This window comes from Piliocolobus tephrosceles, chromosome 11 (genome assembly GCF_002776525.5).
Source record: "Piliocolobus tephrosceles isolate RC106 chromosome 11, ASM277652v3, whole genome shotgun sequence".
NCBI lineage: Eukaryota > Metazoa > Chordata > Mammalia > Primates > Cercopithecidae > Piliocolobus > Piliocolobus tephrosceles.
In genome coordinates, this window is record NC_045444.1 from 30,815,710 (window position 1) to 30,835,010 (window position 19,301).

The following is a 19,301-nucleotide window of genomic DNA, read 5'->3' on the forward strand; positions in this document are numbered from 1 at the left end:
GTAGCATCTCATGATGTTTGCTGACTGAAAGTAATCTTTGGAATATTTTATTGCTGGTTTAGATGCTTATTTAAAATTCATTCAAAACTTTGGTTAGCACTTCCCAAGAACATTATATTCCTGTGCCCCTTTGTAAGCCAAATATTGGCTTTTTTGTGTGATGCCTTTCCCATTCTCTTGTAGCTAACAATGATGTTCTTAAAAGTTTCTTTCACTCCTTTCTTCATGCATGCCAGCTGGATTAGGAGGAAGAAGCATCTGCTTACACTTCTATTAACTAGTTTTATATTGTATACTTCAAGTCCAGATGACCAACTTGTGTCATTTCCTTTCTTCCTTCCCAGAGAAGTCTTATTTTCCTTTTTCGATACAATTAAGTAATTATTCAGGAGGGGGAATTTCAATTTCACTTAAGAAAAACACATTTTGTATTTCTTCACTTCTTTTTTCCCCAGTCTTCTGTCAGCCTAACAAGCATAGCAAGAAGATATAGCCCCACATCCACTTTATGCACAAAGTTAGGAGTATAAAATCTCGTGGAAAGAGACCGATTATCCACAGAAGATGTTGTCTTGCCATTTCTCTCATGTTAGCGGTGAGAAAGTGAGATCCAAAGAATTTAAAGGGCTTTCCTAAAGGCATGCCACTAGAAAGTGACTGAGCCAGGATGAGCAACTCTCAATTCTCATGCATTCTCTCTTATGAGTTAGGTTATTTTGTTTTTAGAAATTAGGGAACTGATGCTACTTGACTTCTTACTACCACTATGCCAACAGAAGTGTAGGGGTATCAATTATCATTAAGGGCTTATTGACATTTTCCCACATGGGCATGTAAGCACATTACAGTTTGGAGAAGCAAAAATATTTGCCTCTGAAACTTCAGATTTATTTGAGAAAGCTAGCATCTGAAAAGAGAAATCCATGTCTCAATTTCCAAGCATCAGCGTAACACTCTCTGTGGATTTTCTTATTCTCTTTAAAAAATCTGTGTATGTAGTAAACAAAACCCAGAGTTAGCTTCTTATGCTTTCCTTTATAAACCATACTGTAGAAAATAGGTTAGAAAAATCAAATTGGATAGCAATATTTCCAGTGAGATACCTTTGCTCATCTTTAGTTTATTTTCTGCAACTTTCAGCGTGCATGAAACAGTTCACCCACTATTCTAGCTGCCATGGTTTAGTGCAGTTCCATAGAATGATCCTGTTAACCTAACCTTCAATTTGCTGGGATTTGAACTCTGAATAACAGCTTGTGAACATAGTTTAAAGCCGGTACAAGGGCTTCCTTTGAATTTTTAATCATATGAATTAAAGTATTGCTAGAGATGCTTTTTAAGATGTTCTCCTAAAAATGATCTAATGTATAGAAAGTCAAGTATGGATAAGCCCAAGGAAACTGAAACACAAAGGTAGCAGGACTGGGGACACCCATAGACCACACACTTTGCTCATCAAATTGAGATAGTAACTGCAAAGCGTTCGTTAAAAATTACATCTTAAGCAATCATCACATTATGTAATATTACACTGTTCAAATGTATAACATACATTGTGTAGTTGTCTTCAGATTGGCATTATTCAAATAGAGGTAAGTGTAGCTTCAAAAGATCCATTATATCAAAACCTTAAATTGGCACAGAAACAAATCAGATGGCAGTTAACACACTAAAGGACTATTTGATTGTGACTATAGAATTTCTTACAAACTGCAAGTCCCTTAATGCAGTGTTTTTCAAATGATAACATTTTTGTGAAATTTAGTGAATGCTGAAATTAATTTAATAGAGTCCAACCAACAATTTTTATGGAACAAAACAGAATAGAACAGAAAATTTCAGACTGTATCTGATATCACATAGTTAAATTATTGTGTGGAATTTTGTTTTAGCTGTATATGTGTGTGTTTTTGTCCTGGGTAATGCTGCATCTTATTTTCAAATTCTGTTTAGAAATGACTTGAAAAATATTGACTCAGAATATATGAATTATATTTCTGTTACCAAAATTCTTACTATTCCAATTTATCTTCTTAGGGATATATCTAGCACATATGATCAGGCATGTAGAGAATAATAATATTGACACATAGCAAAGTTCAGTTTTTTAACAACTTCCAGAAAAATTCCCAGACTAGGTAAAGTGCTTTGTAGTGAGAAAATATATTTTACCTTAGCATTGCTTGGTTTTTAAACTATAAACATGTGTGAGTATGAGCATTTTACTAAAACTTTTTCTTTATTATTTATTCTAGCATGAGTTTTCTTACATACTAAAATTTACAGGGAATAAATTTGTTACACTTGGATATATTCTTGCTTTACTATGTGAGCAGACTGCTGCTTTGGGGTATAGGACAATGCTTTTTTTTTTTTAACTTATATCTGGCTTAACACACTTCATAAAGTATAAAAACAACTATTAACCAGTTGGAATCATTTGACCAAAAAACAGAGAAAAGAGAAGTAAGAAACAAATACAGGGCATTTGGTGCAATGAGTCATGAGCCTTTCTAATTTATAATTCTGTGACTTCTCTAATGGGTTAATCCCCTAGTATGCACAATGCAGTGTACTGCTGGTTGTCTGGATTTGCACAGTCAAGCTTTCTTCTCATAAACAGAAAGATGCAAGTGTTCCTTTTGCACCCCCATCCACCTCTTCTTTCTAAGGATGAATATCTATGAGTAGTGTGGGTCATGTACCAATGATTTTGAAGGTTGAAGAAAAAAATAGTGATATATTTAATTCTTAAGAAATAGTACAGCTTTTTGTGCCATAAATACATGACTTACTTATTCCTCTTTCTGACACTGAATCTTAACAAGACTATTGAGAACAAAACTTTACCATTGTTTGTGACTCAGTATAGGCTGTATTTGTTTTAATTTTTAAAACAATTTGATTAACTGAATAAAACCAGATAAGTACAGAGAAATAAATGAAGACAGTTCCATTCATTGAAAGGGCTATGGACTGGTCATAGAACAAGAAAATGCACTGAGACAATGGATTCAATAACTAATATGGCTCATTGTGGTGAGGCAATAAGGCAAGAAGTAACAGAGGAGAACAGATTTTGGATAGCTTTTGAATACTTTTCTTGCCATGTGATGAAATGGTTGCTTAAAGCAGCTGGCTGCATTTAATTATTTTTATTTCAATTTTATTTTTTAAAATGTGGTTACTTCATAGACACATTTATTTTCCAACATCAGCTCCTTAGTAGTATAATATAGAATGCCTCATTAGCAATGGAAAATGGGCTTAAGTTTGTAGCAGGAATGTTCTGAATAATGTTTTTAGATGTGGAAGAAGTTAGCAAGGGAGATTATAGAACCTCTCACTTCCCCTGGAGATCTTTAAAACAAGTAAAAACTTTTTATTTAATCCACAAATTTTACATCAGATCTATCCTCATTTACCGGTGCTGCTTTTGCTTTACTAAATTCTCTTTCCTTTGTTCTTCCTCATGCTGCCTTTGCCTGAAAAAGTCTCAGGAGAGAACAGAAATAAGTCTTGGAAGGAGGCTATGGGTACTGCTCTGGCAAATAGAATGCCTACATTGCACCCCATTTCTCTCTAGTTTCCAATCTAGCTTTCTCATTTATCATTTAAGGGAGTTGGATTAGTGCATCAGTTTTCAAAATGTAGTCTCTGGAAGCACCTGAGAGCTTGTTAAAATTACAAACGTTCAGGTCCCATACCAAATTAACTGAATGAGAAACTGTGGGAGTTCAAGGAAATGTTGCACTGCTGTACACTCAGATATGGCATGTTCTATCACAACTGAAAGACCTGAGCCATTCAATCAAATACATGAAAAACACAGTGAAAACAACAACCAAATACTACATGAGCAGACAAAATACCTTACCTGGCCGTGCCCACTGCCCAGTAAGACCCACATGTTTGCATATTGAGTGTTTGCTCACACTTATTTAAACCGAAAGTATTATTTGTCCTAGATGGCTCAGACACAGTTCATCTATGGTCAACAAATTCAGTCAAAAATATTCATTGAGTACCTTGTATGTGCTGTGTACTGTGCTAGGCACAGAGGATACACTGTGAAGTTGCAAGGCACCAGACAACTGCACCCTGTCCTCTGCAGAGATGAAAAAAAAAAAAGCAGTTCAAGAACCGAAACAGGCACTTTGGCTGCTGATGCCACCAAAAAAAAAAAAACAAAACAAAAAAAACAAAAAAAAAAAAAACTTTTTATTTTTCCAATAGTTTCTACTCTGCAGGTGGAAAAGCCTTTCCTACCAGAGAGGATGCTTATATCCCCCCGATGAAATTTCCTCAGCCTAACAGTATGTTTACTAAGAATTCTATCTTTAGGGCATTCTAAAGAAAGGCAAACTGCAGTACCAGAAAGTGCCGCAGCTGAGATGTTTGCAAGCGCCTCTAACTCAAGTCTGAAGGGTGAAGCTGAAGCATCGGCCACAGCTGGAAGAATGGGGAGCAGAACACTGGCAGTGGGCAAAATGGTTATTCATTTCCTCTCTTGTGATCTTTCATCTTTCATTTTTGTGAATCTCAATGCATAGTTGAGACTTTTCCCAGATTCACAATCAACTCTGATTATCTGCCTCCTCTCTCCACTTTTCCCTTTTTAGTTTCTTGGATGCTGTTAGAGGAAAAAGATAAAAACTATCTGGCATGGAACATTCTTGCCTTTCTTCCTTTTTTTTTTTTTTTTTTGGGTCACTTAGTATTTGTCTAAGATTTGAGAAAAAGAAGACAGTGAGACCAAAGGATAAGGAGAGGCAGAAAGTGTTGTTTCTCTTCAAATATGTTTTTCATCTCTGACCTCATATAAGAACTTTGCAGTGCTTCCAGACATAATATTTACATAATTTTAAGCAGGTAGTGATTCTTTTGGTGACAAAATTATTATACAATGTATATCCCTGCTTATGCTCTCCTGGTTTCATAGCTTTTTATTTTCCTTGAGATTTAATATATGTGGACAATTTGGTTTGAGTGAATAGCCTAGCAACAGTTTGATTGCTTTAAGCTACTCATAAATTTTTGCTTACCTGAGCATCAACTCTTAAAGTCCCTATAATTATTCTAATCCTCTGTACGAAACGACAAGATCCACATAGTTGTTGAGGATTTCCTAAGTGCAGTAGACTGAGAGGCACAGCTTGGGCTGCAGCCTCAGAGCTCCATAATCCTTGAGGCTAGTTTCTTCTTCATCCTGCACAGAGGTTTCCGGTGGTCTGCTTCAAGTCTTACTCAGGGATGAGATTTATCAATAAATGAAATATACATGGAAAGTTATGTGGCTAGATTTTGAAAAATAAAAAATAAAAAAGAAAGCTTCAAATTTGAGGGAGAGTGGATATATCAAATGATAGAATCACAAGCCCTGCTGCCTTCAGCCCCCAACTACAGATGCTAAAAGGTACTGAGAAATGATAAACCACTAGGATGACTAGACTCACTCTAATATAAATACATGTGATGGGAATAATGTAAGGTCCTACACCTGAATTCAAAACCAAAATACACAAAGAACTGGGCGGGGGGGATATGACTTAGCAACAGCATGTGTGAAAGTGTCTTAGGCATTTAGTTGACAATCAACTCAGTGGGGGTTAACAGTAATGTGGCTGCCAAAAAAGACTGATGGGCCCCGAGGCTGCATTAATAGAAGTGTTGTGCAAGAATAAGGGAGATAATGGTGCCACTCTGCCTGATGCTTCACACACAACACTTGAAGGGTGCAGTCAGCCCTGTGGGCTCCACATGGACCCATTTGCAAGGAATAGTGACAGTTAAAAGACAGTATGCACTATAGCACAGCACGTAAGGAACAGTTGTGGGAATTGAGAAGACTTACCTTTAGAAAAGTCTTGAGAAGGACGTGGTGCCTTAAATAACAGACTTGGTGAAAAAAAAAAAAAAGGTTAGAGTTACTCTGAATCATCAAGAAGAAATGGAACCACATTGTAGAATCCTTGGAGGGATAAACTAGAAAAATAATATAGGCATGGATGTCAGACAGATCTAACATGGCACTCTGGCTTATAAAGCTACTCTATGAGTTTGAACAAGTTTATTTTCCTCTTCTTCACTTCTATTTTCATATTAATAATATGAGGAAGATCTCTATTTTATAGATTTGATATCAGGATTAGAAAAATGCACTGAAAGTACAGAGCATAGTGCTTGTTGGAGTATGTATTCAGAATCTACAATAGCTGTGATAAGAATCAGAGATATCTAGCGCATAATGGGCAATACTGGGAAGAAATGAATGAAATTATCCTCATTAGAAATGTTGGTAATACTAATAAACCAAAGGACATATACGGTGTTGGAAGTGGACAGGTGATTAAATAGATGACGTATAGGGTTTTTTGTTGATCTTTGTTTCTGTATCCTAAGAACTGTGATGAACATTTATTATGTAGTTGGATACACAGAAAAAAAAAAAACACACACACATTAAAACTAACAAGAAAACAAAAAGCTATCAATCTATGAAGGAAATTATGCATTTTTTCCTCTTATATGTTTTGTAAATATTTAGAAAGATGATGATATTTTCTTTTAAAAACAGAAACCTTCTCTGGGCGTGGTGGCTCACGCCTGTAATCCCAGCACTTTGGGAGGTCGAGGCAGGCAGATCACGAGATCAGGAGATTGAGACCATCCTGGCTAACACCGTGAAACCCCATCTCTACTAAAAATACAAAAGTTAGCCAGGTGTGGTGGCGGGCTTCTGTAGTCCCAGCTACTCGGGAGGCCGAGGCAGGAGAATGGCTTGAACCTGGGAGGCAGATGTTGTAGCGAGTCGAGATCGTGCCACTGCACTCCTGCCTGGGCTACAGAGTGAGACTCTGTCTCAAATAAATAATTAAATAAATAAATACATGTAAATAAATAAATAAAAATAAAAATAAAAGCAGAAATTTCTTGAAAGGACTGAATTAGAAGGTATCAAAAGCATCATTGAGTAGGGAACGGTGTGAAGAGATGGGTTAAAATTATCCTGAATATTACAAAATATTTTTTTCTAAATTATCTGAATAGGCAATTTATTTCATAGTTCAAAAATCAACTGATCATCCAGTTGGAATCCTAATTATTTAATACTTAGGATAGAATTCTTTGAGCTATGCTGAGAAGATTGTATACATGGTTTTCTTTCATATAGCCTTGAGTCAGGTGACTTGTAATAGGGCTTACACCATCAGTATCTATTTCCTCTCTTTATAATTAAGAACCTGAGCATGTATCTGGAGTAAAGTATGTTTCAAATACAGTCTCTTAAATTATGATTAAACACTACTTGTGGTATTAAAATTTTCTCAGTTGATTTGTTGAAATTCTGATGTTACATCAAAATAAACTGTCCCACCAAACCCACTGCTGTTCAGGAACACAATCCAGAGTCTGCAAATGACCTTCCTCAATGTTGAAGGCTAGTCATTACGTAGAAACTGAAAAACTGAGCCTAAGCCCTAATCACGGGCTCTTCTTCTTCTTCTTTTTTTTTGAGACAGTGTCTTGCTCTCTTGCCCAGGCTGGAGTGCAGTGGCGCGATCTCATCTCACTGCAGCCTCCCCGTCCTGGGCTCAAGCAATCCTCCCATCTCAGCCTCCTGAGTAGCTAGGACTACAGGCATGTGCCACCATGTCTGGCTAATTTTTTTTCTTCTACTTCTTTTTAATTGTTGTAAAGATGGGATTTTGCCATGTTGCCCAGGCAGGTCTGAAACCCCTGGGCTCAAGCAATTCTCCTGCCGAAGTGCTGTGATTACAGGTGTGAGCCATCGCACCCAGCCTGGGCTTTCTATTTTTTACGGTTTCTTTAAGTATTAAAGAAATGTGCATTCATAAGGACATATTTTTTTATCTCTTTTGGTCATAAGTATATACTAATAAATATTCATAGTAGGGCACATTAAATCTTCATTTAATGTACCTAACCTTCCCGCTCCGAAACAACTGTTTTGAAGTTAGGCTAAAGTGGTGTAAGAACTGGTATCGGGGAACACTCAGTCTAGATGACCTCACCTTTGGGTAGCTGAATACTCAGCCTTTGTGCAATGTCAGTGGAGGAACCAGTGAAGATGAGGGGTCATACCAGAGCAATGAGTGCTGTAATGTGTCCATCACTGTGAGTATTGATTACCATTTCCTTTTCTTGATTTCAGGTAAACCTCAGGTTCTCCTCCTGCATTTTGCTGAGTATATGTCTTGATGACAAGCCTTCTGCTGATGAGCTGTGTTTCTGAACTGATCATGGTAGAAGTCAATTAAAGTGTCTCTCACTTGTGGTTTCTCAAAGATGTGTTACCACAAAGACTCTCATACTCCCTTTATTCTGATCTCCATTTCCCATTCTACACTTGAGTGCTGAATCTGTTTAGCTTTATAGTTAGTACAGTTACATGTCCACTGAAAAGTGGGAATTAATTTAATTACCAGTGAAGTAACAAAAACTTAGTTTGGCAATGGATTTCTTCTATAATCCAAAGCCAAGTTACCTTTCCACTCATGGCTCTAAAGATTACTCAGCTGTGTAAATCATCTGTGCCACATGGAATAACTCAAAGTAAGTTCTTTCACCTCCTACTCATTCTCTGTATGCCAAATAAAACCCCACCCCTTTTGGAGAGTCCATACACTGTGCAGAGAAGGCTGTGAGGTATTTATGATATTTAATCCAGAGAGAACGCAAGTGATGTTTGTATTAGAAATAGAAAGCAAAGAATGGCTATGCTGCAAATATTATCATGAAGACATTTATAAATATATTACAAATGCATGTTTCCCCCTAAATAATTGACAAAAAACTATTACTTGCCTTAAAAACAATGCACAATTAATGAATGCAAGAAATTAAACCTCCACACCATAATTTTTATATTCAAATAATTTGCTTTTACCTGAAAATGAACATATTTGATGAATTACTGTAGAGGTGATAGAATCACTGTGTAAACTTACTGCAAAAAGAAGATACTTCTCTCCTTCCATCTTTCACCTCTTAAAAAATTCCTCTGGTGCAATGTATATGGTAGATGTATATATTTGTGGGGTACATGAGATATTTTCATACAGGCATGCAGTGCATAACAATTACATCAGGATAAATGGTGTATTTATCACCTAACATAAAATGAAACACTAATGAAAGCAAAAGAACAGAAACCTAAACCAAGCAAGTTAATTCAAATATTTGCTTCACTTCAGTAACATAGCATATCATTTATTAGGTCATGGTTTTACTTATGTAAAATGATGAACATAGTGAAGATATATATATATATATAATATATATATATAATACACACACACAATTATTTAATATATGTATATATGTACTTATTTAATAAATGAAATAAAAGTTAAACATGTTAGAATAAAATAATATATAATATATTTTAATGATATCTTTTTGGTTTTTAAATAAAACTGTGGATCTTTAAATATAATTTTTAATGTTAAATGTGAATAGAAATGTTCAAAAGATTATATTTGTATCTCCAGGGTGGGCAAGTTTCACTACGGGAAATGAGATTGTTGACTGAGAAAAAAAGAATGTTATTTCCCTTTCTGTATACATATGTTGCTGATATTTGATAATTACATTTTATTATTTTATAATAAAATAAAAATGTTGAGTGATAGTGATTTTTGTTATATTTTAAACTGATATATCCTGGCTTCATTCAAAGTAATGCACAAACATATTGCCACCATTTTTATGTAAACCCAATCTTTGAGCAGAATATATAGATTATTCTTCAAAGGCATTTGTTAATAGATAGAGGGTAGAAAGACGATGTTATATATTTCCAAAAGTTTTTCCTAAGCTTGATTTTTAGAAAGGAGAAAGAAGAGAGGAGAAAAAAAGAAGGAAGACAAACAGAAGAAGAAAATGAAGGCCATATTTCTGCATGCTTGTACTACCCATACATATGTGAATTTTTTTGTTTCTGTTTCATGTGCTTTCCTCTTTGCTAATGGTCACATGCATTCATTGAACCCTTCAAAATTGCCACAAATATGATCTCAAGTTAAAGGAAATTTAAGTGCTGATTGGCTAATGAGTAAGGTTGAATTTTGTATGATGTTGCCATGTGTCTGGCATTTTGATGTGCCATAGTGAAATCTGATCCAGGTTGTTGCCTTTTAAATCAACGTATTGGACAATGACTGTTATATCCTCAAGGAACAGGAGTGTTAATGACTAAGTACCAGTGTAATTGCAGCACATATGGATAGAAGTTAGGCCTGGTGGAATTTAGGACTCATGGAATAGTGCTTTTAATAGGACTTAAAGTACAACTTGGAATATGGGAATAACTTATTCTATATTCTACTCTGCAAATAATTACGGATAAAGAGTATCATAATGCCAAGCCCCTTTTATCTTTTAATTTTTTTATTTTTTTACAAAATATTAGCCGGGCATGGTGGTGGGCACCTGTAGTCCCAGCTACTCGGGAGGCTGAGGCAGGAGAATCGCTTGTACGTGGGAGGTGGAGGTTGCAGTGAGCTGAGATTGCACCACTGCACTACAGCCTGGGTGACAGAGCGAGACTCCATTGCCAAATATATATATATATATATTTGTAATTTGTATGGGTATATGGTAGATGTGTATATTTGTGGGGTACATGAGATATTTTCATACAGGCATGCAGTGCATAACAATTACATCAGGATAAATGGTGTATTTATCACCTCAAGCATTTATCATTTTCTGTGTTACAAATATTCCAGTTTTACTCTTTTAGTTATTTTTATATACACAATTAATTACTGTTGATTGTAGTCTCCCTGTTTTGCTATCAAATATTAGATCTTATTTATTCTCTTTTTTTTTTTTTTTTGTACCATTGACTGTACCCATTCTCCTTTTCACCCCCCATCCCCCACTATCTTTCTCAGCCTCTGGCAACCATAATTCTACTCTCTATATCCGTGAGTTCAATTGTTTTAATTTTTAGCTCCTACAAGTATGTAAGAACATGCAAAGTTTGTCTTTCATGCCTGGCTGGTTTCACTTATTAGACATCTACTTTTATCCATGTTATTACAAATAACAGAATCTCATTTTTCTTTTTTCTTTTTTGGCTGAAGAGTACTCTATTGTGTATATGTACTGTACTTTTTGTATTTTTTCTTTTTTTTTTTTTTAGACAGAGTCTCGCTCTTTCACCCAGGCTGGAGTGCAGTGGCCCGATCTCGGCTCACTGCAAGCTCTGCCTCCCGGGTTCACGCCATTCTCCTGCCTCAGACTCCCGAGTAGGTGGGACTATGGGACTACAAGCGCCCACTACCACGATCGGTTATTTTTGTGTGTGTGTGTGTGTATGTGTGAGTGTTTAGTAGAGTCGAGGTTTCATAGTATTACCCAGGATGGTCTCGATCTCCTGACCTTGTGATCCACCCGCCTCGGCCTCCCAAAGTGCTGGGATTACAGGCGTGAGCCACTGCGCCCGGCCTGTATTTTATTTGTGTATTTGCCTGTTGATGAACACAGGTTGTTTCTAAATGTTGGCTATTGTGAATAGAGCTGCAATAAACATGGGAGTGTAGATATCTCTTTGATGCACTAATTTCCTTTCTTTTGGGTATATATCTAGCAGTGGGATTGCTGGATCATGTGGTAGTTTTGTTTTTAGTTTTTTGAGAACCTTCTGTACTGTTCTCTATGGTGGCTGTTGTAATTTGGGTTTCCACCAACAGTGTATGAGAGTTCCATTTCTCCACATCCTTGCGAGTTTCATTATTGTCTGTCTTTTGGATAAAAGCCATTTTACCTTGAGTGAGATGATATCTTCTTGTTTTGATTTGCATCTCTCTGATGATCAATGAGGTTGAGCACCTTTTCATATATCTTTTTGCTATCTGTATGTCTTCTTCTGAAAAATCTCTATTCAGATCTTTTGCACATATTTAAATATAATTATTGTAATTTTTTTCTATTGAGTTGTTTGAGCTCCTTATACATTCTGAGTATTAATCTCTGGTCAGATGGATGGTTTGCAAACATTTTCTCCCATTCCATGGATTGTGTCTCTTTGTTGATTGTTTGCATTGCTGTGCATAAGATTTTTAACTTGATGTGATCCCATTTGTCCATTTTTGCTTTCGTTGCTTGTGCTTGTGAAGTATTAAGAAATTTTTTCTTAATCCAATGTCCTAGAGAGTTTCTCCAACATTTTCTTTTCATAATTTCCTAGTTTATGGTTTCAGATTAAGTTTTTAAATCCATTTTGATTTGATTTATATAGATCAAAAGATAGGGGTCTTAGTTTCATTCTTCTGCATATGGATATCCAGTTTTCCCAGTATCATTTATTGAAGAGACTGTCCTTTCCCAATGTATGTCTTGGCACATTTGTTGAAAATGAGTTTGCTGTAGTTGTATGGATTTATTTCTGGTTTCTCTATTCTGTTCCATTGGTGCTGAGCCTCTTTTTCTTATAAATAAATGTCTTAAAACCCATCAAACGAAAAGGAAACCTTTAAGTGTATACAACTATCTATCAACCGTATAAGGAGCGTAGCTGGAGAGGAAGACAAATCATGATACAATCCCTCTCCATAAAAGGTTCACAGTTTACTAGGGAAAAAGAAGAAAAACATGGAACTATATATATATATACACACACACACACACACATATATGTATATATATATATATAAATAAAATAAAAGAAGAAAAACATGAACCTATATATAAAATATATATGTGTGTATTTATATATGTATGTACATACATGTGTGTATATATACATATATGTATATACGTATATGTATATCTATATATACAAAATATACACATGTAAAACCAGTTTATGTGATATGATATAGGCAATACGTTTTATTAGAACTTAACATTGAATCATGTGCATTGAAATACAGATGATCCCTAACATTAAATCATGGGCATTGAAATACAGATGATCCCTAACCTATGATGGTTTGACATACCATTTTTCAACTTTATGATGGTGCAAAAGCCGTATACATCAGTAGAAATCATAATTCAGTACAGTATTCAATATATTTCATAAGATAGTCAATACTTTATTATAAAATAGACTTTGTGTTATGTTATTTTGACCAACTGTAGGCTAATGCCCATGTTCTCAGCACATGTAAAATAGGGCAGGCTATGCTGTTAGGTAGACTAGCTGTATTAAATGCATTTTCAACTTATGCTATTTTCAATTTATTATGGGTTTATTGGGACATAGCCCTATTGTAAGTCAAGGAGCAACTGTAGTTCTGTTGAGGAGGTAGGTCTGCAACCAGATCTTTGGAGAGGAGTAGAATTTGAATAGGAGAAAGAGGAAGAGAAGGAAAGTAATAAACATTACTATTAGAACACCACCAATACAGTATAAAATAGAGCCATAGGCCTTTTTGGAAAAGGATGAAGCATAGACCTGACCATGATTACCTATGGAACTATGCTTGGCAGGAGGGTAACAGGGAGGATTTTTGCTGGTGGAATTAAGAGGGATAAAGATGGAATGCTGAAAACAACATCCCTGAATACACTGTAGCCCTTGATCAGAAATAATAGGTATAGATCCTACTCCTTTTTCCCATCTTTTTAGTAGAGGAAGGCAAAGTAATATTTTCCTAACCAAGAAGAACTGCATTCACATTTAAAAGTGCTTCTTGTTTAGGTATCATCTTACCGTTATGAGATTCCACATCGTTATGATAGATTTTGGATACTCAAGTTAGGAAAAGGGATGCCATTTTAAAGTAGAAGTGTTTATGTAAGTTGGCACTGCAGGTACTATATTATTACATGTGTATAACACAGTTCTCAGTAGCAACGGTAACAGTTCAGGTTGCTATTCATAGATACATTTACTTTATTTCACCAGCTTTTAGCTTTCTCCAAATGTTTACATGAAGGTGGGGTAGGAGACAGGAGAATAATGTAGCTGTGATTATGAGGCTTTCTGCAACATAATAAACCAAAACAGTAATGCAGAAATGATTTGAAAATAAATCCCAGGTTTACACCTACCCACCAGAAGAAAGAAGAGGGTCTGGTGATCTTAACACAAAAATACCCAACATAGAAATACAGACCACAGACATATCCCCTAAAGCAAAGAACTCAAGAGGACATTTGCTTGGTGGTTACTGACACAGCTTTGGAGCCAAACTGCCTGGATGTAGATCCTGGGGTCATCATTTGCTATCTGTGCAACTTGGGAAAATTGCTTCACTTCTGCAGGCCCCAATTTTCCCATCATAACCTGCCTCATAAAGTTGAAATGAGGAATGAAAGAGTTACCATTTGTTAAAATCTGAGAACAGTGCTCTGCAGGTGTCACTCAAATAATGTGAGCATGTATGATGCTCCTTGACTTACAATGGGGTTATGTACCAATAGACTCATCGTGAGTTGAAAATATGGTAAGTCAAAATGCACTTAATAACACCTAATGTACCACCTAATGTATCACAGCTTAACCTGGTCTACCTTAAATGTGCTCAGAACACTTACAATAACTTGCATTTAAACAAAATTATCTAACACAAAGCCTGTTTTATAATAAAGTATTGAATATCTCATATAATTTTAAAAATACTGAGCTGAAGGTGAAAAATTGAATGATTATATGGTACTTAAAGTATGTGTATAACAAAAGTGAGGCATGTTCAGTAGAAATGAATGTGTAAAGTCATAGAAATTATAAAGTCGAAAAATTATGCATCAAACCATCATACATCTGGGACTGTCTGTAATGTATCATCCAAAACGGAACACTTTTAACAGAAAAGGGGGTGCTAAAAGCATTAAAGTTTACACGTTTCAAAATGTTTATGTATTGATCACAAAAGGTCTATGTATAAACTAATATTAGCTTATTCAAAAAAATATTTTCAAAAGGAAAACTTTTAAAACATAATATATATTCATAACCATTAAAACAAAATATTTTATTATTGAATATTATGAAGAAATAAAAGTAGAACAATTATTTCTGGCATATTTTCATGAACCTTAGTCCATTTTCTTTTTTGAACTTTTATTTTAGTCTCTCTCTGTCATTCAGGCTGGAGTGCAGTTGCACAATCATGGCTCATTGCAGCCTCAAACTCTTGGGCTCAAGCAATCCTTGCTCTTCAGCCTCTAAGCATCTGGGACTATAAGTGTGCACTACCATGACTCGCTAAGTTGTTTTTTTAATTTTTGTAGAGACAAGGTTTCACTATGTTGGCCAGACTAGTCTCCAACTTCTGGCCTCAAGTAATCTCCCTGTCTCAGCCTCCCGAAGTGATGGGATTAAAGATGTGAGTCACTGTGCCTGACTAATTATTTTTTTGCTTGTTTGTTTGTGTCTGTGTCTAATATGGTGTTACTGGTTTGGGTCCCTAAAGCAAAAAACACTTTCTCAGTGTTTTTATTTTTAATTTTTTTGAAACAACTTTATTAGGGTATAATTTATGTGCCCTAAAATTTACCCATTTTAGTATACAAATTAATGTTTTTAAATAGATTTACAAAGTTGTGTGAACATCGTCACAAAGGCTTTCTTTTGTTTTAGTTTTTCGTAAAATTACCTGCAAAGTTCTTCCAACTGTCTTTTCATGGTTAGTTAACTTGAACATATTGATGCCTTTAATTGACTCTTCTTTATGGACCATAATATTTTAAATGAGGAAATTATCGGTTAACAGGTACTGAAGTACTTGGTAAGTAGAATTTAGTAGCAAATTCTACTAAAGAGTGGATATTCTGACTTCTAATTTTCTTGAGTATAAAAATATGCACATAAAAGCAGGACAAAGAGTGAGTAGTGAATTGCAGGGTTGGCAGGCAGGATGTAGTATTAAAGTAGTATCAATTTTAAAAATCAAGTATCACATAACCACCAAACTGGTTCTATGCCAGCATCAGTTTATAACACTGTAATGCCACATATCTAATTTTAATTTTTTTAGTAGCTACATTAAAAATATAAAATTAAACAAGCAAAAAATAGTAAAAATATGAATGATTCCACCTAAATATTTTCACAGGTACTGACTTTTTTCTTCATTTACATTCACTTTTGCCAATACAAAACTATTTTCATAAGATGCCACTTTTCAGGAAAATAAAGTTGTCATGATTAAATTGTCAGGATATTTTGCAGGACAATTTTAGAATTTGAAAGGTAAATATTGAACACTATTTGAACATTCATTGTTTAAATTTCTCAGTTGTCCCTTTGTCGTTACAAGTATAAATTTTAATTCTTTTTTGTTTGCAAGCCTTGTTTTTCATTATCCTGCATTACAAACCTGATAATTCAAAATGATAATTTCTGGGACCTCATTTAAAAAAATACTTTAGGGAGTCCTTCCAAATGATTTCTAAGAGTAATATAAAATTAAAAAAGTTTCAATACTATTTTAGAATATTTAGGCTTACTTGTAAAACAACTCTTCAAAGGCTCAAACATTTCTAAAATTGATTTGTTGATGGACAATGAAAAAATATATATTGCTATATTTATATAAAATTATCATTAATCATCTGCTTCATCCAAAAAATTCTGTATTTTAGTTAGTCCTGAAGTGTAGATATTTTTAAAAATTATGAATTCTGACTACAGGTACTTCTATTTCAATTGGAGATTTTCAGAGTTTGGAAACAAAATTATAAATTATATATGCACCGCAGCCAATTCAAGTGTATTTCGTTCCAAATGTTTCTTAATTTAGTAAGAGTGTTTTTTAAATGATAATTTCCTTTACCAATATTTATATTTATGTTATAATTACAAAGCAATTTTATTTTTAATTTTAATTTTTAATTTTGATTCATTTTAGCAAAGTGAACTACTCTAAACTTTACTTTGATTTTATAAATTGGATGAAAATATTGATTTGGGAAATTGTCCATTTGAAGGATCTTTCTTTATATATATATATATATAATATACACACACACACACATATATAAATAACCTTTTCCTACTGTAGCGCTTGTTGAATTTATTTCCCATGAACTATATTTAAGTCATTCTAAAAATGCTTGTCCCAAAGACAGTCAAAGATGGCTTTCTAGAGGAAGCAATGCCTAAACTAAGTCTTTTTTTTTGTTTTGTTTTTTGTTTCTCTGAAGGATCTAATCAGAAGAATATAAAACTACCATAATTTCACCATTTACAAAGTTCTGTTAATACAGCCAATACATCAGCAGATATCACTTCCACTTTTGTATGTACATAAGAAAATTTGGTCTGAAACCGGAGAAAAATTAATGAAAAATATTAATTTGAACTAAATGGAAATCATTGCATTTATAGTGATATGTAAACCTATCTTCTTTAGTTATATTTGTTAAATTTTTGTCTTTGGCACAGTCATCTATGAACTGACTCTGTCTCAAAAAAAAAAAAAAAAAAAAGAAAGAAAGAATGAAAAAACAAACAAACAAAAAAACACAAAAAAAATCCTAGGACACAGCTAACAGGAATGGGGACAAAGAGTGTGAGTTTGGCATCCCCAAGCAAATCTGATAATATAATCTCCCCTACATAAAAGTCACTATTGTTTCTTACTATCTGTGCATAGATTAACTGAAACACGCATGGGTCAATCTAAGGAAAGAATGAGCCCAGTCTGGGTGCGGTAGCTCATGCCTGTAATCCCAGCACTTTGGGAGGCTGAGGTGAGCCAAGAGGATTGCTTGATCCCAGAAGTTTGAGACCAGCCTGGGTAACATAGGATGATCCCATCTCCTAAAAAAAAAAAAAAAAAAAAAAAAGAAAAAGAAAAAGAATAAAGAAATTATCCAGGCATGTTGGTGTGGCCCTGTGGCTCTATCTACTAACCTGTCTCCTTCCCTAGCCACTTACTGTTCTTCATTCCGTTAGCTGAGAATGCAATTAAGCATCAAGTCTGAATATTTTGTGGTTTCTAAGCATGTCTATTTAGAGGAGACCTAAAAGCTCTACCTTTTTGCTATCTGATGCTATATATAGGAGAAAACAAGCAGATGTTGCTGACAGTGTCAATTAAGGAGTTAATAAGCAAGGAAAGTCCGTCTGTGGCTAAGCTGGGTTGAACACCACAGGATCACATTAATATTTGTTGAGCACTGCTGTAAATGAGGCATTATCCAGTTGTTCTGATACTCACAGTGACCCTGGGTCAGTCCTGTGATCTCTTCAACTGAATTTTCTCTTCTCTTAGGTAGACATGCAAGGTCCTCATGATTGTCTCAAAACTATATAGAATTGAGAAGGTGAGCAGACATGAGCACATTTAGAGAACAACATGGCTTGGTCCTAATAAATGTTTAGTGAGCTTAACCATTAATATCTTTAACATTTTTTTCTTTCTTTTTATTCCCAGCTGCACTGATGAGGAAACTGAAACAGAAAATCCAGAGTAAATTCCACCAGGCCACACAGCGAGGTATGGTAGAGCCAGGAGAGACTATGAAATCCAGGCTCTCACACTGATGCTCAATCAGCTAGACCTCCATGTGAGTCTCCCTAATGTAGGTAGCAAGAGCTTTCCCTAAAATGCTCATAAAGCAAATCAGAGCAATGCTTCATTCCATGTGATTTCTAATTTGAAATGCAAACAATTGCCAATTTGTTTGACTTGTATTTATAATTATTTCCTTGTGAATTACTCATCACTAAATGCTTTATAAATATTTTCTCTTTTTCTCTCAATGTCTATGGAATGATCACAGCATAGAAAATGTTGGCTTTCAAGGATTTATTAATATCTCCTTTTGAAATAACATGTATTTGTAAGACAGAATAAAATCACTTTAAAGAAACAAATCTTGAATTTGATTTCTCGTTCAGACAATGACTTATTTGATGTGCTTAATAAGATGAACTACATAGTGACTTTTATTTAAAGGACCCATTATATAAGAAGTAGAAAAGTAAATATGCACACTTAGATGAGCACGGCCTTGCCAACAGCTCCTTCTGATAGATTTTTAGACTTTACTAAGTTTGTGTAAGCCGAAGGCATCACACTGTATGCATTACTGAATCTAATTTCACTTTTGCCAATAATCAAAAAAACAAGCTAGTGGCATAATATGGCAGTATGCATCATATGCTTACCCCATAATCTCAAAATTTAACTCTTTGTGAAGAACTGAGCCAATTACTTCTGTCTTTTTCAGCATGAAACCTAATTTAAAGCCTTTTTCTAGATGATAAAATAAATATTCCTTTACTCAGAAACTTAACAAATCCAGAATAGAATACAGAACTCAGTAACTAGATTCAGAATATTGTTAGTACTCTTTGCTTGTAATCACTT

The 19,301-nt window shown here is 34.7% G+C and overlaps 1 protein-coding gene across 1 annotated transcript in view; it reads left to right on the forward strand.

The window, feature by feature from the left end:
* Positions 1-18,774, forward strand: part of LOC111546138 (putative uncharacterized protein encoded by LINC00269) — a 160,896-nt gene extending 142,122 nt beyond the window's left edge. Inside the window, exon 3 of the mRNA XM_023217470.2 lies at positions 18,363-18,774. Coding sequence (XP_023073238.1) covers positions 18,363-18,472 — 110 coding nt within the window. The 3' untranslated portion in view covers positions 18,473-18,774. The remainder of the gene's footprint in view (positions 1-18,362) is intronic.
* The last annotated feature ends 527 nt before the right edge of the window (positions 18,775-19,301 follow it).